At 38.4% G+C, this 21,186-nt stretch overlaps 1 protein-coding gene across 1 annotated transcript in view; it reads left to right on the top strand.

The window, feature by feature from the left end:
* The window catches only part of grin2ab (glutamate receptor, ionotropic, N-methyl D-aspartate 2A, b), a 252,602-nt gene that overhangs the window by 177,363 nt on the left and 54,053 nt on the right, over positions 1-21,186 (top strand). The window contains exons 8-11 of the mRNA XM_055221615.1: positions 2,601-2,715; positions 5,059-5,261; positions 12,465-12,633; positions 18,695-18,848. Coding sequence (XP_055077590.1) covers positions 2,601-2,715; positions 5,059-5,261; positions 12,465-12,633; positions 18,695-18,848 — 641 coding nt within the window. The remainder of the gene's footprint in view (positions 1-2,600; positions 2,716-5,058; positions 5,262-12,464; positions 12,634-18,694; positions 18,849-21,186) is intronic.

Below are 21,186 nucleotides of genomic sequence, written 5' to 3'. Positions count from 1 at the left end.
CTCTGTGTTTTTAAAGTCCTTCCCCAAAATCAGTGCTCAATATTCCTTCCCATGGAGCTAACAAAGATCTATTTTTGCAGCTGGAGTCTGTGTATCATTTTTACAAACATAAGGCTTTAGATGAGTTCATTTGGTTTTCATGCATTTTACTTGTTACACTGTTAAAAACAAGAAAACTTCATATTTTTACTTTACCTCGTTTCTCCATGCAGGTGCTTAGTTTGAACTTAACTTGCATACGACAGGTTAGACTGATCATTTCTGTATTTTTAATTTTTGGTTAAGTTCATAATTGACTTACTGGTTGGACATGTGCAGCAGATATGACGTGTGTGGAGGTAATTCTTTAACCATAATTTTAACAAGGGCCAAAATAAGTCGAATTTGCACAATATGATTTGAGTAAAAAAAAAAAAAGTCTAAAGTTACATAAGCACTACTTCTTTCTACACACTGCCACCATAAATATTTACTTACTACAGGTACTATTTCAGCAAACCAAGTAATAATTAGGAAAAACTTAACCAGAAATAACAAAAATAAGCGTAATATTTGCTTTCCCACGTTTCCCTAATACAGTGCAACATGTGTAACTCAGGGTTCTGCTTGATTGAAAATAAGGCTATGGTGAACCAATTTCCAAGTCACTCCTGTTTGTAAAGCAGTCATTTGCTTCCATTTAAAAGTAATTGTGTTGCTTTCAAGTGCTGTTTTCTTTCACAGAAATGGCTGGGGAAACTCAAATCAATTATTGCAGCTTTCACTTGTAATCCATCAGCTGGGAGACGGGAGTGCAAATGTAATTTTAGTGCATGAAGAGAAGGTGGGAACAGGCAAATGAGGGCAGGAGCAGAGTGGACATGAATAGGAGATGGCTCCGTGGTCTGTGTCATAAAATTGTATTCAAGATTAAATATGCATTTTAAATGTTAGAATCAATGCAGCCTGGGCTAATGTGTAGAGAAATGTGAGCCTTAGCAGCATAAAAGCATTATCTGTGGTAAATCAAATATGTTTTTAAGTAGGTTAGACTAGTTTAGGTTTGTTAACTTTACTATTTCTTCAGTCTACTGAGATAATTGTGGCCAAGCCTCTTTGTCAAATCATGCTCTTCAGAAGTTAAGCAGGGCTGGTCTGATTCGGAGTTAGATGGGAAACTTCAGTGAATACCAGATGCCACACTGGGGCGCCAGTGGAGTCCTTTGACAGTTGACAAGGATCTTGTCGAGTATGAATACGGTGTGAGTGTTGGTGGTGGTCTGAGGGGCTTATGGTGCAGATAGGCAGCCTTGCTTCAGTTAGTCTGCCCCAGGGCAGCTGTGGTTACAATAGTAGCTTACTACCACAGAATACGGAGTGAATGATACACAAAATTGTAAATCGACTTTTGAGCATCTGGAAAAGCTCTGTATAATACTAGTGCATTATTATAATTTCACTTTAGGAGAGTTTGAGTCAAATTTTCTCTTCTCCATTGGCAAATATTTTAGCTTAAAATAAGGAAAGCTATTATGGGTTTAATATTAATGCTAGACTTTTGTGTAAATTTTATGCAATATTTTTATTTGATTTTTTTTTTTTTTTTTTTTTTCTTCAGGGGAAGTTGTGACATTTGACATTTTGGTACTTTTCCTCTTCAGAATTTAATAAAAAGCTAAATGAATAACCTTTATAGAAAATGAATGAATACATTCTCTGCACATGAAACAAAGGTATAAAATATCCATTTATACTGTGAGTCTTCCAGGTTGCTACCGGCTACGTACCAAAGTGCCTTTTCCACTATTCAGAATGTTTTGACCTCAGTGAACAATATTATTTAAAGGTGCAGTTTGTAACTTTTCTGGTGGAGGGTGAGCCATGCTGTCCATGGGGATGTTGCTTTTTGTGAAATGTTCCACAGCATGGCTTTAAACTTATCTCCATGGAGAGAAGCAGGTGACACCAACAGGCCAAGTTACAGGTCAGATCATTGCAAAGGCGAATCCACTCATAGTAGAGTGAAATACTGTGAAAAAGTAGTGTGGAAGTGAATAATTGCAAGGTAAGTTTAATACTATATTGTGGAACATTCTAGAACAACCCTATGGAGACAACCAGCTGGACCCCTCACTAGAAGAGTTACGTAGTGAATCTTGTGCATACATTATGCCTGGTATAATGCATGTACATGTTCTGAATATACCTAGTATATTCAGAAGAAAAAAACACTTTGGCTGAAAGCTTAATTTAGCACATCTCCTTGACGCAAACTAATTGTGTAGATGAGAGAATTTCCTCATTCTCCGGTGGAGAGTGGGAGCCTTGTGTGTCAGTGTTTAGCGCGGGATGTGTTTGCTAAGCAGCAAGTGAGTAAGGCAGCTCCACCGGCCCCTTCCATCTGCCTGTGCTGCATGTACCAGTTTCTGTTCATATTCAAGCAAAGTAAAGTTGACGGGGGTGAGAGGACACCCTTGACCCGTACACCTCCGCACCAATGCTTTACACATGAACACTGCAATCACTCCAGGCACTTTCAAACATTTTTTTCCTCTTCTCTGATAATATTCTGACCTATTTTGAATAGATTTTTTTGTTTATTTAATTTAATTTTTTTGCAGACATATGATGCACACGTGGAACGACGGTAGGGACCTGTCCTTCACCCCAGACGGATACCAGGCTAACCCCAAACTGGTGGTCATCGTACTGAACCGGGAGAGGAAGTGGGAGAAGGTAATGCCATACAGAGACATGGTTCGGTGGAATATGCAACCACGGACTCAGTTGCCATGGTAACGTACGCTGCATAGTTTCCACTTTGAGCAATGCAAAAATATTATGATCGCAATATGGACAGTGGAACATGAAGTATCTGCAGGCTGGATTAACTATAATGACAAGAATAGAGCAATGTGCAAAAGTTGTTTTTAAAAGAAGTTTATTCCCCCCACAACTCCACAAGGAGGAGAGAGAGGAATACTGATAGAGAGGAAGAAAGCTGAGAGGAAGGAGAAAGGTCAGAGTAGAAGGAGAAGATGCTAAACGATGCTATAAAAACACATTATCTCGAGAACTCAGACAAAACAGTTTGTTAGGGTAGTGTTAAACATTCATAATTTTGTAAGTTGGTTCATACAGATGCTGCTTAAAGCTCAAGTGTGCGATATCTTTGTATTCCTTAAATATTACACAAAATTGACTCTTGTGAGCTTTAAGCCATTATGTTGTTATCTTATCACAAACATGCCTGGAGCTGTGTTTTGTTTCATTCAGTTATGTGTGAGTAATGCTGCATTAGTTAGTATGTCTACGTCTCCACAGCTCAAAATGCTTTGTTCCACCTTGTGATGTCATGTGGTGGTAGTTTTAAAGTTACCTGTCCGTTTAGTTCAGTAAAGATTGGCAGTTCCAAGGATGAAATTATCCAAATGATTGTAGTGAAGGTGTATGGAATTTACAAACACAGTAGAGCACTTCACATCACAAGGCTGAACAGAGCGTTTTCTGTTTGGGAGACATACTCAGCCTAAATATCCAGGGTTTGTGTGTTGCATATGTGTGAATGAAGCAAAACACAACTCTAGGTATGCCTTTGATGAGGAAACATTATAGCATAAATCAGAAAATAGTGCAATATGATGATTATAGATAACCTTTTGTTTTTCTCTATTTGCATACTAAACGTTTTACTCCTGTCAGCTCAGCAGACAGTATATGTCTATCATTAATAGACGACTTTAAAGGGAGAGTGTCATCGAGTAATAAAAAAGTGTATACGCGTATGATGCCATTTCAAATTTATTTCATTTGCATAGGCTCTTTTGATGTTCGAGAGGTTTCTTTTATTTAATATGAAGGCTAAACTGAACACATTGAGCTCCATATTTCTCTTACTTTTTAAATACAGTGAATAATTTGAGATAATGTGATGATTTGAATTTGTGACTTTTTATTGCTATTAAATTGAAGGTACACTCACAGATTGCCAATACTTATTAATTGAACCCGTTTACTAATTAAATTTAATTATTGCAGTGTATTACTAACTGTGTCACTTTCAGCATTAGCACGTTCACACATTTGCAAATCTGACTCTGCGCATAAGAGTTTGTACAAGTAGGGTGTCGCAATTAATCATATTTAAATTGTGACCTTTCTCCTATGAGTTACAAATACTGTGTAATTGAATAAAACTCAACATTTGCTATATTATACTGAAAGTGATGGGCTGCTCATTCATTCCTACTAGACCTGGAGTACTCACAACACAGTATTTATAATAGATACTAAATATAGATAAAAAAATTATTATCATTTATATAATTCAAGTACATTTTGCCTCCATAGAGGTCAAATCATTTCACCATAATTTGCTGAAGACTCTGTGCCTGTTTTTGTTCAATGTAGATGGGACCAGTAATTACAGAGATATTTATTAATCATAAACCCTGGCTAACAAATACACAATCTGACAGTTAAACAGAAAATTCTACTATAGAATATAAACCTGTCATTTTGTTCAATTTTAAAATATAGGCATTTGATGGTAATTAATTAAAGATTTTAGTTTGTTCCTTCATCAAAATCATGCTTGAGATTTTAGATGTCGATCATGTATGTTTAATTAATTTAGCGATCTCGAACCCTCCTTGTGGTTAGCTGTGAGATCCTGTCCAATTCTCCACCCATAAGCCTACGTCACCCATGCTCCCCCACGACAATTCTCCATAAATATACAAAAGCATGAACCAAGAAAACACACCTTGAACAATTTGACAAATTGTGCAGTAGTTTCATTAGTTGGATGCACATTGATGGTATTGTGATAGTGCTCTGAAAGGGAAATGACTTAACTCAGAGACTCAGCGTCAAAAATGAAAGTGAAACTTATAAAACATGTTAATACTAGCAGTTAAAACCGATAGAAGTAAAATAGCCCTTCTTTAAATGTTTCAAATACTGACATAATACTTTTCATTATTACCCTTACCATTCACTGGAGTAGTGCTACCTACAAGCTTTGTACGCCACTTTGCTCCTAGGTTTATTGACTCCGTTCTCCCCTCCTGTCCTCAGATGGGCCGCTGGGAGAATGGGACCCTGGCTCTCATGTTCCCCGTGTGGCCTCGGTATAACTCGTACGGAGACGAGGATGCCGATGAGAACCACCTGTCCATCGTCACTCTGGAGGAGAAGCCATTCGTGATCGTGGACAACGTGGACATCCTGACGGGCACCTGCATGAGGAACTCTGTCCCCTGTCGGAAACACATCAAAGAGTAAGCCTGCACTTGCATCTGAACACCTATAAGGTCTGAACACCTGCAAGCTCCAGGTGTATTTAAACCTGTGTAACTAGTCCCTAGTTTAGCTAATAACCACTAGTATTCAAATGCATGAGTTGTCCTGCCACTAGCACAGCTTTAGAAAAAGGAAAGAAGTTTGAACCACCAAAGCCCATGGCTTTTTCTTGTTTTCTAATTAGATGACAGTTCACAAAGTTCTCCTTTGGAGTATTTATGAAGTACTACTACAGGGATACTAAAAATATACTAGTACATATTTATTTGTGATGTAATGCATTTGTGATGGAAAAAAAAAGGAAAAAAGAACGTCTGTACACTCGCATAGTCTGTACTTCTGTACACTCAGAACACCTGTACACACAGAACACCTGTACACACAGACCACCTGTACACACAGAACACTTGCACACTCAGAACACCTGCACACTCAGAACATCTGTACACACAGAACACCTGTACACCTGTACACACAGAACACCTGTACACCTGTACACACAGAACACACAGAACATCTGTACACACAGAACATCTGTACACACAGAACACCTGTACACCTGCACACTCAGAACACCTGCACACTCAGAACACCTGTACATACAGAACACACAGAACATCTGTACACACAGAACATCTGTACACACAGAACATCTGTACACACAGAACACCTGTACACACAGAACACCTGTACACACAGAACACACAGAACATCTGTACACATAGAACATCTGTACACACAGAACACCTGTACACACAGAACACCTGTACACCTACAGCTCTGCACAGTCATAACCACCATGCAGGCCCATACACCAGTGTAAACTCAGCTCGGGCCCACTCTCTTTCATTACATAAATGTGAGTCATGGCGTCCTTTAGGAGGACTTCCCCTAAACGTAGCGGCTGTCGCTCAACTGATGAGATGAGCTGAACACACAAAGTCACTCCTGGAGCGAGATTATTACATTTATGATCTACAACCTTCACCGCATGCAGAAAATGTGAAATGGAGCATCACACTGTGTAAATATGCAGTCCTCTGTGCGCATGACCCACAAGAATGACCTTGCAAGCTAACTTATAATAATGATTACAATATAAGGTTTAGCAAGGCTGTATGAGCGGAGCGAAGGGTAGTGAATGTGCCACCATTTTCATAATAGGGATGAGTGAAAATTAATCCAGGTGCTTGGGAGAAAAGGTTAAAGGGACCATATTACACAATTTTTTTTATTAAAGTTTGTATAATATTGTTTCCTTATCAAAAACAGACCTGGAGTTGTGTTTTGTTTCATTCACAGATGTTTAACAGACAAACCCTGCATATTTAGGCTGAGCTCTAAAAACACTCCACCTTGTGATGTCATGTGATAATACAAGAAAGGCACCACTGTGTTTTTAAACTCCATACACCTTCACTAGAATCACTTGGATAATTTGGAGATGTAGACAGACTAATTGTAAAGGGTCAGTCAAGTCAATTATATTATAGGATGTTTAAAGGCCAAGACTGCAAGAGAACTAAACCTCGATTATTTGCTCCTCTGAGACTACTTAGCAAGGGACATATATCCAAGTTTTGTTTTGCTTAACTTTTTTGTAAAGTTTATAATTTGACTTCCTGGTTGGACACAGTCAGCAGATAAGACATATGTCGAGGTAATTTCATAACTGTTACCCATAGCAATCATAAGGAAAGAGCCAACGCTTGTACTTATGATTAGACTAATACAAATATGACAACATCTTTGTTTTGCAAAATTAATCTTAAATCTATGAGAAAAATAATATAAATTGTTCCTCTATTTCGGATGAAATTTGCAGTGTTCTCATTGCTACTTCCTGTATTGTTGTACTTTTCTTCTCAACTATTTTCTCACAAACTGCCACTTAACTGATGTAAATCTGCTGCTTGTCTCTATGGATACAGAAGTTTGATGCCATACTATGGAGCCTTCCAAACAAAGAAGTAACGTCACAATTACAAACAAGAACATATTACGCAAGTAGCATTAAACTCAATTTGATTACTGTTAGATTAGTTCAGAATTAGGGTTTGCTAAAAGAATGGAAATCATATTCTGTTGAACTTGAGAATTTCATATTGCACGTGAAATGACAACAAAAAAAGTCTTAAATCTTGTCAAAATTGACTCAAATTATCCTGCAGGTGTTCAGTGTAGGGTTGTCAAAAGTATCAATCAATACTAAAACTAGTATTGAAACTAGCTACTCATTTGAACCTTTCCTGAACAGCTTTAGAATGAACTTGAGCTGTATCAAAACAACTTTAAGACGGCATAGATGAATAAACACTCATGGACCACTATGGAACGTACCTGGACGACTGAGGGATCACACAGATATAAGACCACAGGATAATATAAAAGAAAGTACTATTATTTATAGAGGGGGCATTTTATTTTTAGCTTTTTACCATGTCATAGTGTTGTTTGTAGCTAATATTGCATTTTGAATGGAATAAAAAATAACATAGTAATCTAAATATGTTAATACAGTTAATACCTCATAAGTAAATTACTCCTCTTTAATATTGAAAATCACCTGTTAATGACTAAATAGACAGTAGTATCAGTATTATCATTGTAGTATTGGAATCAGTATTTGATATCGAACCTATTCCTTAGTATCAAAATCGAGATTGAACTGTTTGACCTACTGGCTGTGACCTCTCCTCTCCCCTCCCGTCCTTCTTTCACCCACTTCACTCTTACTTTTAGCCATCTTTCCTCATTGGCATTTAGAACTTGTTGCCTTCCTCCGTCACGTTTGCATAGATTTCTTATTTTTAGCGTGACATTATCGGCACTCATCTAGAGAAAATGCCAAGGATTGGTTGTTATCTGCGATGGCCTGACTCCTGATAAGAGACTCCATCTTGTTTTTCTTTCAGATTGAGTTTGCGCGCATCCCCGACATGATATAAAACAGTCACATTGGATTATAGCACTAAATATCAGATGCGCTGTTGGATCAGTAGAGTCAGATGTGTTTAATAACAGTGGAGAATTCAGAAATAATTATTATTTTTGTTTAAAGGTCAGTCTTATTGAACTGTCTGTACTTGATATTTAGAGGGCTATTTTTAAGCTATTTTCAGTCAAAAACATGTCTGGAGTTATGCTTTGTTTCATTCGCACATGTTTAACACACAAATCCTGCATATTTAGGCTGACTTCTTCTCTCAGACTGAAAATACTATTTGGTAATTCAGGAAGTGCTCCACTGTGTTTTTAAACTCCCTACACTTTCACTAGAATCATTTGGATCATTTTTAGCCCTGGAATTGCTATTGCCACAAATATGAGTCCACATGGTAATATGAAAGAAAGTACTATTATTTAATGTTGAAAATCACATTCTATTGTCTAAATAAAGAATGTTTTTTGGATGTTTTTTTTTTATTATTATCAGAATCAGTATTGAGTCTATTCCTTTCTCCTTCCTAGTATTGAAATTGAGTTTAAAATTTTAGTATTGTGACAACACTACAGGTCCTCTCCACCATTTTTTTCTGTCTCACAAAACAAAAACATGCCAACAAACAATACAAATATTCATAAACTGTAAAATAAAACATATCATGTCTACTGACCCAACTGGCTCTCTGTAGCATCCATGTGCACTGCCCCAGGTGTCGTGTGTCCCATTGTACATACAGCAGCTGATCCCCCGTGTGTCCTGTGTAAATGTGCCCGGCACGCACTGTGGGACCGCTCTCTCCGTGCGCTCCCTTAGGTCCGGATCATATACATCTGCTTTAAGTGCGCACTCATGGCCGAGGAATTAGCCGCTACAGCAAATGGAGGGCTTATGGCTGGGCGAGTTGGCATGTGCGCACGGATGGTTGGGCAAGCGGGACGCAAACAAAGGCGAGTAGTGAGAGAGAAAAAGGGGGCGGGGGTCAGGCCAGATATGGGTCAGGCCAGTGTCAGCCCGGGTCACCACGACTCAAGGAGCAGAACCATGACACAGGTTATAAATGTGTGTAGCGAAATGGTATAATGGTGTGATAGCAACAATTAAAGGGGTATTGTGCCAACTTGATTTTTTTTTAGCTTTTTACCCTGTTATAACAGTGTTCCCTCATTAAAAACATGCCTGAAGAGGTTTTAGATGTCAGCCTCAGACCTCAGAGCGTCAAAAATGAAAGTGAAACTTGTTACGTTTCTTTTTTGGCAAATATAGGATTTTCATAACAATTAAATGTGATGATCTAAATATGTAACGTGTTAACAGTTAATACCCCATAGAAGTAAAACACCCCCTCTTTAAAGGTCCTATCTATGCATTTTTTTAAAAGGTGGTGAAAGCACAACCTAAACTAACTTTCATAAACATGACCTGTGTCCCCCTACGAGATACAAATCTAATACAGTTCATGCAGATAATTCTAATGCTGATTTATTCTTAAATACAAAAACATTGAACATCATGGCCGAGTTGTTTATGTTATTATTTGGATAAATGTCTTTACCAACCAACCAAAACACCAATCTGAAAGCGGAATGAGCCTCACGAGTCGCTCTTTTGTGTTGCCAGTTTCAGTGCTGAAATCCAAACCTAAATTGTCTTTTTCTCATTCTCAAAACTTCATAAATGAAACAAAACATCTCAGAAATATTGATTAACAAGTTCAGGAGAAAGGAGAATATAAGACCGTTAAAATCCAATCCAAATAATACCTGCATAGTCTGACCAACAATTGTCCATTCCGCTTGCCCACACACACACACTCACACACACACTCACACACTCCTGCTTGTTTGGCACTTTGAGTCCTTTGTTGTGTCAGCCACCATTTATCTGTTTGATGGTTCAATTCCTCTGTCCCGTGTGAACTTTTTGGCTCAAATATCAAGTGAAAAGGTTGCCCAGTCAGTGCTCTGATCCTATACAGTCCCAATCAAAGACCTCACATGTCCTAAAACTGCAGGAGCTAACTTTGTGCTAGCCCGTTTGAAAATGGAAGAATGATTATTTGATGCTTTAGCTCGAGGGAAAACTGTCAGACAATGTGAGTTTGCATGAGTTTGTGTGGGTCATTATGTGGACATGATAGCGTTTGGTCATTTGAAAGGTCATTTAATAGCACACACTGTCCATGCAAGTTAAAGGAGACGAATGCAAATTATTATTCTGTGTTCTTCACTCAAACTGAAAACACTCCAGCTTCTGATGTCATGCAGTAATACAGGAAGTGCTCCACTGTTGTTTTAAACTCAGCACACCTTCACTAAAATCATTTGCATATTTTCAGTCCTTGAATTGCCAATCTCTACTAAACAAAAGGTAAAATGTAGCTGTTAACTTAAAAACTACCCCTTCAGGACATCACAAGGTGGAACAGAGCATTTTGAGCTTTGGAGATAATATATAATAATTACAAAGGGTTAAATTGTTACTCAAACATGTGTGAATGAAACAAAACACAATTCCAGCTTTATTTTTAATGAGATAACATTATTCTAAAATGGTTTAAAGCTCCAAGAATCCATTTTGTCTGATATAGGACGTTTGGCGCTGGAGCAATCAGAAAATTCCAGAAAAAAAAAAATAAATAAATGCAGCTAGCCCCTATCCCCGCCCACAAATCTTAATTAGTTGTAATTGTTTGAAGAATTCTGACTCTCGGTCACCAAGCAGTCAAACAATTTTACTTAGTTTTTTTTCTTTCTGATTTCTACCTTTGTTTTTCATCAAACGAGAGATAATTACCTTTCAAAAATGTATCTTTAACTACTAATTCAGATAAACTATAATAATGTAGCATTACTTTCGAGTACCAGTGTGTACTAACTAACTACTAACTTACTAACTGCTGGTCACCGCTAATGCTAGCTTAGCCTAGCCTAAGTTTTGACCATAGACTTTATATATAAATTGACATAGTGAGGCCACTAGTCGTGTGTTCCAAATATGAAATGAGCAAAGCTGCACTTCTAGCTCCATCGACTGTCGCCCCTCTCTCCATAAGCGACAGTGTTGGTACATTCTCTTTTGGAGTATAAGAGAATGTACAAACACTGTCAAGAGGGCTCCTCCAGACCCCAGTCCACTCCTTTGAAGACAGTGAGGTACAGATCTTAGCCAGAGAAAAGAAATGGTTTGAGAGGGGAGTTAAAGAAGCTATTTTTGTCAGGAAAGAGAATCCTTCCTTGAACAGGAATAGGGGCCTTAGCCACCATCTATCCCCCATCTATAACTACATCACAGACCCAAAGCAAACAAAGCAAACAAAAAGAACAATAGAGCTAACCAGGATGATAATAGGTGCGAAAGCAGCCATTGAGAGTTGTATGATTATGATGAGTATGTCTCAGGCACAGTGCACACTTAATGTAGCTCGATGCACCTAGCTGACATACAGAAAACAATATCTGTTTACACTTTCAGCCCCTCCCTTCAGATAGATATAAGGCAGTGTCCACCAGTGATCTGACCAGAACTGAAGAAGCAGGTTGGATGAGCAGCAAACCGTCTTCACTCCTGCAACTTTTTGTCCAGTGGACAAATTAGAATTTTGGCTTTTACTATGGATCAGACCTGGGATTACACAGATTAGGCTAAAATTAATTAATTAATTAATTGCATTTTGTAGCTGAAGTAATTTTGTACTCAAATTCTCATAAATCGATGTTTATAGAATTTTTTATCTCAATTCAAATTTGACTAAAGGTCCTATTTAAACCATATTCAAAAACATAACTAGTTGCGTGTTGTTTCATTCACACATATTGAGTAGTCCATTATTATTAATCTGTCATCTCCAAAGCTCAAAATGCATCTTGTGATGTCATATAGTCGTAGTTTTCAGGTTAACAGGTATCTTTTACCTTTAGTTCAGTAGAGAATGGCAGTTCTTGGGCTGAAATAATCTAAATGATTCTAGTGAAGATGTATGGAGTTTAAAAAATACAGCACTTCCTGTATTACCAGATAACATCACAAGGAAGTGGAAGTAAAGAGAAGAAGTCATCCTAAATATGCAGGGTTTGTGTGTTAAATGTTTGAATGAAACAAAACAAAACTCCAAGTATGTTTTTAGTGACAAAACAGCATTATAACATAGATCATAAAACAGCGTAATATAGGCCTTTATTTAATACTTTCTCTGCCTCCTTATCCCTAACTGCTGGTGTGCTTTTTGTCTCCGCAGTAACAGTACATCCGGAGGGGCATACATAAAGCAGTGCTGTAAGGGCTTCTGCATAGACATCCTGAAGAAGATCGCCCGAAACGTCAAATTCACCTATGACCTCTACCTGGTGACTAACGGCAAACACGGCAAGAAGATCAACAACGTGTGGAACGGCATGGTCGGAGAGGTACACACTAGGGCTGTCAAATGTATCGGAAATCAGAATCAAAACTCGATCTGAATAAGTATCGATACTAAAAAGTCACATTCACAGGACAGAACCTTTAGCTTTGGAATGATGTTGAGCTGTATCAGAACAAGTATAAGACACATAGACTAGTGTACACCCATGGACCACTATGAACCTACCTGCACAGGATTACACTGACATAAGACCACATGGTAATATAAAAGAAAGTACTAATATTTAACGTATCATATTCTATTAAGACTGTTTTTGTTATTATCGTGGTATTGGAATCAGCACTGAATATTGAGTCTATTCCTTAGCATTTAAATGAAGTTTGAAATTTTAGTATCATGACAACACTAGTGCGCACACATGATTTTTTTTTTTTTTTTTTTTTTTTCAGAATGATGAAACATTAATGATTCCCTCTGGATGTTTTGAGATTTCATGATATTTTATGATTAACTATGACAGTTGACATAATATCACAACTCAACTTAACTTACCTGTTTACATTTATATGCACTACCGGTCAAAAGTTTACACACACCACCAAGTTAAAAAGTGAAATAACTATTTTATATTTCAAATCCAAACTTCTCACAGTAACCTTTGCAAACTTACTCCACGCTGTGTCCCTGCAGAGGACAGGTGCAGGGACAGTAGATTATGTGATAAAAGTGAAGTTAAGTAGCATCAGGTGTTAGCATCAGGCACTTCATATATACAGTCAATGGTTGCTAGCTGGACTATTTACTATAATCTGCAGCCTTTTACTTCTATGGGGTATCAGCTGCTAACACATAACATATTTAGATCACCGTGTTTCATTTTATTGATGTGAAAATGCTAACATGTTAACAGATTTTATTAGTTTCACTTTCAGTTTTGTCGCTTTGCTCTCCATGCTAAGTCACTCTCCCTTCAGAGCACTATCACAACACAATCAACGTGCATTTCACTCATAAAACTACAGGTTGGTCAGGTTGCTGTGTTTAGTTTTGTATCATGTTTTTTGTATATTTATGGAGAATTATCGTGTGGGAGCATGGGTGATGTAGACTTGTGGGCGGAGCATTGCACAGAGTCTTACAGCTAACTAGAAGGAGGCTTCAAATAAGGCCCTGGAGATCGCTAAAATACTCAAACATGCATGGATGAACAATTTTTACATAACACCCCTCTTTAAATAAATTGATGACCTTATAAGAAAAGCATATTGCATTAATCAAAAAACAAAACATTATGTGCTTTGAAGACCAACTGTAGTTATATCTCACTGGTGTTTTTTTTTTTTTTTTTTTTTTTGCATTATTAGCAAAAAAACACTTGCTCACTCACCTTTATCCTGTGCTGTTTTCTCTTACTCCACTTTTTTTTCTGTTCTTGTTCTTCAGCCTCACTCCTACACTTTCTTTTAGCCATTTCATTATTTGATGACACTGATGCGATGTAAAAGTACTACCAAAGGTCACTCATTTATAAAAGAGGAGCTATTTTGTTTACACTTGACTCCTGACACAACCTCGACTCGTGTAAATGTTATTCATAAAATTATTATTTCCCTAATGGCACTCGTTTGTCACCAGCGGCGAGCCTACACATTCAAATGGCACTACGAATTACCCAATGCGTTATTATCATTACTATCGCTTCCCATTTGTTGATCTGCGGCGCGATAAAAATGTCAACAATTGAACTCCTGCGTAGACGTTATATATATTTAAAAGCCATTCAAAAGGCTGGATACTTTAATATTTATTTCTATTTAAAGGCGTCGTGAAAAAGAAAAACGGGACTAGTTTATGTTAAAGTTTGCAGAGGTCCAAAGTTATTCCTTACTTATCTTATGCATTCAGAGCATCGGGTTTATAAGCACTTTTCACAAATCTTAAAGACACGCACATCCTGATTATCTGACAATAAAACGCTTTAGAATTAGACACAGACAGCACACAGTAGACTTACTTTGACCTTTTTGCATTAGATATGTACAGGAGCAAGACAAATTTTGCTCAAATATATTCGAAAAAATGTGGTGCAAAAACTTAAGAATCTAGTCTGATAACGTTTTTGAGTCCAGTAATCACTGAAATGAAGGCTGAAAGCATTTAGCTAAATAAGACTTAAATGTTCAATAAAAATGACAGAATTACTACTTTTATGCAAACTTATTTTATGTGGAAAAACAAAACTCACGGTTCAATCGGCTCCCCTGCTGTTTCTTCTCTTTGTTCAGAATAAATTGGTGTAAAACATTACATGCAGGGGTATATGCTGTGACACGTTTAAAAATAAATAAAAACAAGGAATCAAAAGTGACGCTGGGTTGCCAGATAGAGGAAACATACCAGTCTTTCTCATTCTCAGTACATGGACAGGCCTCATGTGAAGCTCAGAACCTCCAGAATTCACTCACTGAGCTGCAGAGGCTGCACTAGCACTGATTCATAATAGTCTGCAGGGGCTGGGGTTGAGGGAGTGACGATGCACATCAGAGAGAGACATTTTAGGTTTAAACCTATTAGATTTTAACATGAATAATCGTCTTGAGAACCAAAACACCACATTTTAACATAAATAAATGGGGCTTGCCCAGTGCTATATGTGATTTGAACATGTTTATACAGATAAGAATGAACATGTTTATAGGATTTAAAGAAGACATTGTGCTTGAGCCTGCTGTATAGTTATAACCTTTATAGTTATAATCTAATAAAATATTCCAGTGAAAAGGTAGGCTATACTATAATGAAATTATATAATGAAATAATGAATTAGATTTACCACTGTAACAGAACCCCTGCAAAAATAATGTCTGATGTTGGTATCAGTGCTCGGTATCGGCAAGTGCTCATAATACTTTTGGGGAAAGTGGTATCGATGCTTTTCTATCAGGGATGTGTTTTAGCAGGTATAGAAGAAAAGATGATGAGCACCAGGGCGATTCCAAGTTTATAGGGCAACAGTGTCGTAGATTATCACTATGTAGCAGACTTAAGTACGAGATGTAGATGGATCTTGCTGAAGGATTTGTTAGTACTTATTTCCAAGCCTGATTTATTAAACTAAGACAAGTCGAGTGCATCAATAGATCCTTTTAGTGTAAAATCTGGTGCTCTCTAAGAAAAGTGAATATCATTAAAACACAAAAATCAGCCTCTTCTTGTCGTAACACAGTGTCCTTTATTATAAAGGACTTAAATAAAATGTCCATGGCACACTGATCACAAAAATAAAAGTCCTTTACTGTGAGTGGGACACCTCCACGTTTCAGCCTATTGGGGTTTTTTATCAGGGTTTAAAAGTTTGTCACAGATATAAGAGGTGTTCTTATTAGGGCACCTGAGGAAGGATTAGATTTTTTAAGCACAATTTTCAAATACTTAATAAGATATCCAAAAAACTCTCTTTAATTGATTTTTATATCTAATATGAAAACAAAATGAAGCAAGACATTTAAACTTGGCTCTTTCTATGTTTCTGTTTTAAAGTCTCAAAAATGGTCAATTTGAGCAGTTTGTTTTTACACACAAGATGCATTATTTGTAATATTTACCTGTAGTGTCTCATCTTAATTGATTTAAAGAGAGGGTATTCATGAAATCAATTCTTTTGAGCTTCTTCCGATGTTATAATGATGTTCCCTCATCACAAACTTGCCTGAAGAGATTCAGATGTCATCCATGCATGTGTTAATAATTTTGTGATCTCTCCCAGGCCGTATTCGAACTCTTCTTACGTTTAGCTGTAAGATTCTGTGCAATGCTCCGCCCACAAGCATCGCCCATGCTCCCACATGTCAAGTCTCCATAAATACCAGCTTGACAAACCTGATGTGATGTGCAGCAGTTTCATTTGCAGAACACTCTGGGTGAGACTATACAGCATATAAAATATAACATTTTCAGAACAATAAAAGTTAACACGGTTATGTGTTGGCAGTTAACACCCTGTAGAAGTAAAATACCCCCTCTTTAAATCCAAGAAATAGATAGGAGCAGAAACACTGGCTGTGGAAATAAAACAACAGTGTTTGAGTTTAGTGAGGTCGGACGTGCCCTGAAAGCATCTCTGACATTTGGCCTGGATCATCCGTCTCAGCAGTTTTACAGGGAACAATCCAAACAAATCAGACAGTGAACTGAAGGGCCCATTCCAGGTTTGGGGCCCGATGTGAAGTGCTTGACTTGATACTAGAGGATACCAGATACACATCAACATCAAAATGAGTGGACAGGTCAAGCAATAAAACTGATAAACAACTGATGGTTCCTATAGCAGTAACAAAGCTTCATAGAGATCTCCATGGAAACAAGCAGCTGGTGGATCTTTCGTAATAAAAGTTAAATAGTGCACATTTAAGGAGTATATATACAGATAAATTGTATACTTCCAAACGACTAAACCCTTATGTAAGTCAGTGTTTACTCTGCTCACTAATCCAAAGGTCATCGTCTCAAACCCTGCTTGGACAGTGCATATTGTTGTTGTGTGCTTGGGCAGAACACTTCATCCTCTTGGCCTAAATGTGTTGTGTAAGTGAGCGATTTGTGATCAAAACTCATTCACACATTTGTGTCATCAAGAATGGACGACTGCTGTGGATTACTTGCTGGATGCTCCAATAACTCTTGAGCTGTCTCCAATTAATCCAAAATTCCGCAGCGAGATTACTGACGGGGACAAATAGACCAGGGCACATAACTCCTGTACTTGCTTTCCTTCATTGGCCACCAGTTCAAGATGAAATGCACTTCAGACTTTGCTTTTAACTTACAAAGCTTTACACGGTTTCACTCCTCCCTACCCTGCAAATCTTCTTGTGCCCTTCCATCCCAATAGAGCACTGTGTTCACTAAATGCAGGCTTCCTTGTGGTCTCCAGAGTTCGCTTATGGATGGAGGAAGGGCTTTCAGTCACCAGGACCCTATGTCGTGGGATTAACTTCTCGCTCATGTCAGAGAAGCAGAAACAATCTTGGTTTTTAAAACAAAACTCAAAAACTTATACCTTATACAAATCAGTATATGGTTAATATGTGAATCACCTTTACTATTTTATCTGTTTTATTGTTTCAATTTTACACTTCCTGTTAGGCTCTTTGAGTCGCACTGTGTGTGAAAAGTGCTGCATAAATAAATGTGTTATTATCATTATTAAAAGGGTCCATGAGTCGGCCCAAGGGCGGCTGTGGGCAGCTTACCACCACAAAGTGTGGAGAGAGTAATGACTACAGCAGAGCGCTTTGAGACGCTTTGACAAGTCTGAGAGCATTTTACAAATGTAAGGCAGTATTATTATTATTGAATAATGACTTACTTTGAGTTCTTTGAGAGGCCTCGCAAGCTTCTAAAGCACAGTCATTATTAGTTGGCCAAAGCCGTATTATTACATCACCTGGTAAATTAATTTTAAAATAAAAATTTGATTGAAGGTCATTATTTAAAACTGATTTAGAGACTTTGCTGTTTTCTATGATGTGTACACCACACACACCACAACAGCACCAGACCACGACCAGACCAGGGCCAGACCAGGACCAGGCCAGGACCAGACCAGGACCAGACCAGGACCAAGCCAGGACCAGACCAGGACCAGACCAGGACCAAGCCAGGACCAGGACCAGGACCAGGACCAGACCAGGACCAAGCCAGGACCAGACCAGGACCAGACCAGGACCAAGCCAGGACCAGGACCAGGACCAGGACCAGGCCAGGACCAGACCAGGACCAGACCAGGACCAAGCCAGGACCAGGACCGGACCAGGACCAGGACCAGGACCAGGACCAGGACCAGACCAGGACCAGACCAGGACCAGACCAGGACCAGACCAGTGCCGAACCAGGACCAGACCAGGACCAGGCCAGGACCAGACCAGGACCAGACCAGGACCAGGACCAGGCCAGGACCAGGCCAGGACCAGGCCAGGACCAAAACAGGGCCAAAACAGGGCCAAAACAGGACCAGACAAGTCCATTTTGACTAGAATGATGGAGGCACACTGTTTGGATACAGTTTTTAAATATCCCATGCATCCTTGTGTTGCTGTGTGCAGGTGGTGTATAAGAAGGCTGAGATGGCTGTTGGCTCGCTCACCATAAATGAGGAGAGGTCAGAGGTCATCGACTTCTCCGTGCCCTTCGTGGAGACGGGCATCAGCGTTATGGTATCCCGTAGCAACGGCACTGTCTCCCCCTCCGCCTTCCTTGGTAACTATACTTTTATTTTTTACATTTGTGAACGTAGCCATGTGGCAAAGTTGTTCCGTGACCAAAAATGGACCTGGAGTTGTGCTTTGTTGTATTGATGTATGTTTGAGTAATCTTTCATATACTGGCCATTTCCCTGTCAAAATGCTAATAACTTGTGATGTCATTAGGTGGTAAATGATGATATGCTCCTGTGTGTTTTTTAAGTACATACACCTTTAAAGGTCCCATATTATGCACTCATGTGAGCTTTACGCCTTGTTGTAATGCTGTTACCTCATCAAAAACATACATGGAGTTGTTTTGTTTCCGTCACACGTCTGTCTACATCGCCAAACCTCAAAATGCTCTGTTCCACCTTGTGATGTCATGTAGTGGTAGTTTTCCATTTAACAGCTACCTTTTACCTTTAGTTTAGATCAGATTGGCATAAGTATCCAAATGATTCTAGTAAAGATGTATAGAGTTTAAAAACAGTGGGAGAGTGGAGCACTTCCTCTGTTACCACATGACATCACAAGGTGGAACAGAGTGTTTCAGTTTGAGAGAAGTCAGCTAACTAAATATGCAGGATTTGTGTGTTAAACATGTGCGAATGAAACATAACACAACTTCAGGTATGTTTTTGATGAGGAAACAACATTATAGCATAGACCAGAAAATAGCAATAGGGACCTTTAAGCTGTAAACAAGAGTCTGGACTAAAACAGTATGGACTAATATCTGTCAGTGTTCTGCTGAGCTATAAACTAGAAAAAAAACCATTATATTTAGCTGATAAAAGGCAAAAGGCTACAAAACAATACTAGAAAATCAGATCAACAACAGTGCAGGTGAGGTGCATATTTATTACTGATACTGATACAGACTTCAGGCTCTTAAACAGCTGAACTGAGCCTTTCTTTCTTTGATGTAGCACCTTCTAATGTAAATAAACCTTTTTTTTATTATTATTGAGGTTTTTATTGCACTGAAAAATGTACAAAAACATGCATCTGCACTGTCACCGGGCTTGCATCTCCACAAACTTGACTCATATTTGACTGGAAATGTTGTTCCTTTGGCTATAATCTTCAACAGTAATGACATAAAACTCATTGCTCTCCATGGAGAATGTTCCAAAGTATGGTTTTAACTTTCTATTTCTATAAAATCATGCGCGTGACTCCAGAAGGTTGCGCAGTGTTACTATAAATAAGCTGTTTCTGAGTCCGTGTGTTCGAGAAATTAGTTGATGTTGGCCGAAAAAAAGTGCCCTTTATCTTTCCCTGTTGATAGCAAACAAGTTAAGAATATTCATACTCACACATGTTTGGTTAGATTGATTTAGGAGTTGATGATCCTGTGAAACAAAAGTCCAAAAATATGCGCATTTCCTGAAAGACAATGTTTTGACTGACTTAGTGCCATAACAAAGAGAAAGGCCACGGTGGAGTTAACATGCTCAAAAATAAGGTTTACTTTAAAAATAATGATGAATGGAGAATAATATTTACAAAAGAGAAGGATTGGGGTTGTGAGTATGTCATGATCAGTGGTGCGGTGCGATGTAGTGAGATTAAAGCGGGGTAAGTGCGATGTGAGTGTAGTGCGTACAAACAAAAGACTAAGCATAAGAGTGCATGTGGAGATGGCAGCAGACAAAACCGGGGTGGCCAGCGGGAGGGCGAGTCTAGGCGGCCTCACAGGAGCATGGAGAGAGAGAGAAACCATGTTGGCACGCCACTTTTAGGCGCATGTAGGTGGAGCGAGAGGGGCAGCCTGGTACAGGTGCAGACAAGGAGACGTGCACAAAAGATTAGAGGCAGCAGAGAAGCCAGGTACCATAGTGTTTGAATGTTTTTACTTTGCCTATAAGGAAAATGAACATTTAATAAGCCTAAATGAATAAAACATAGCCAAAGCCAATAAAAATAGAGATCCAGAGAGTTGAGAATTTCACATATCTTGGAAATAGCCTAAGTAATGACAGATGATGTAGTCTGGAAGTCAGGCAAAGCTAGTGCTGCTTTTGGCAAAATGAGATGAAAACTATAACTCTAGAGACTAAACAAACTATATGAGGCAATGCTGCTCTCCACTACTACACTGCCAGTCAAACGTTTAGACCCACCTTATTATTCAGTGTTTTTTACTTTAACGCTTTGTACCTCTTTCCACCCTTTGCTTTGTTGACGGCTGGAATGGTTTTCACCTTCTTCTTCTTCTTCTTCTTCTTCTTGTTCACCTTCTTCTTTTTCTTCTTCTTCACCTTCTTCTTCTTCTTCTTCACCTTCTTCTTCTTCACATTCTTCTTCATCATCATGTTCTTCTTCTTTACCTTCTTCATCATCATCAT

The sequence above is a fragment of the Periophthalmus magnuspinnatus genome, chromosome 1, assembly GCF_009829125.3.
Source record: "Periophthalmus magnuspinnatus isolate fPerMag1 chromosome 1, fPerMag1.2.pri, whole genome shotgun sequence".
Classification (NCBI taxonomy): Eukaryota; Metazoa; Chordata; class Actinopteri; order Gobiiformes; family Gobiidae; genus Periophthalmus; species Periophthalmus magnuspinnatus.
The sequence above is the reverse complement of the archived record's forward strand: the minus strand, read 5'-3'. Positions and strand labels throughout refer to the sequence as shown.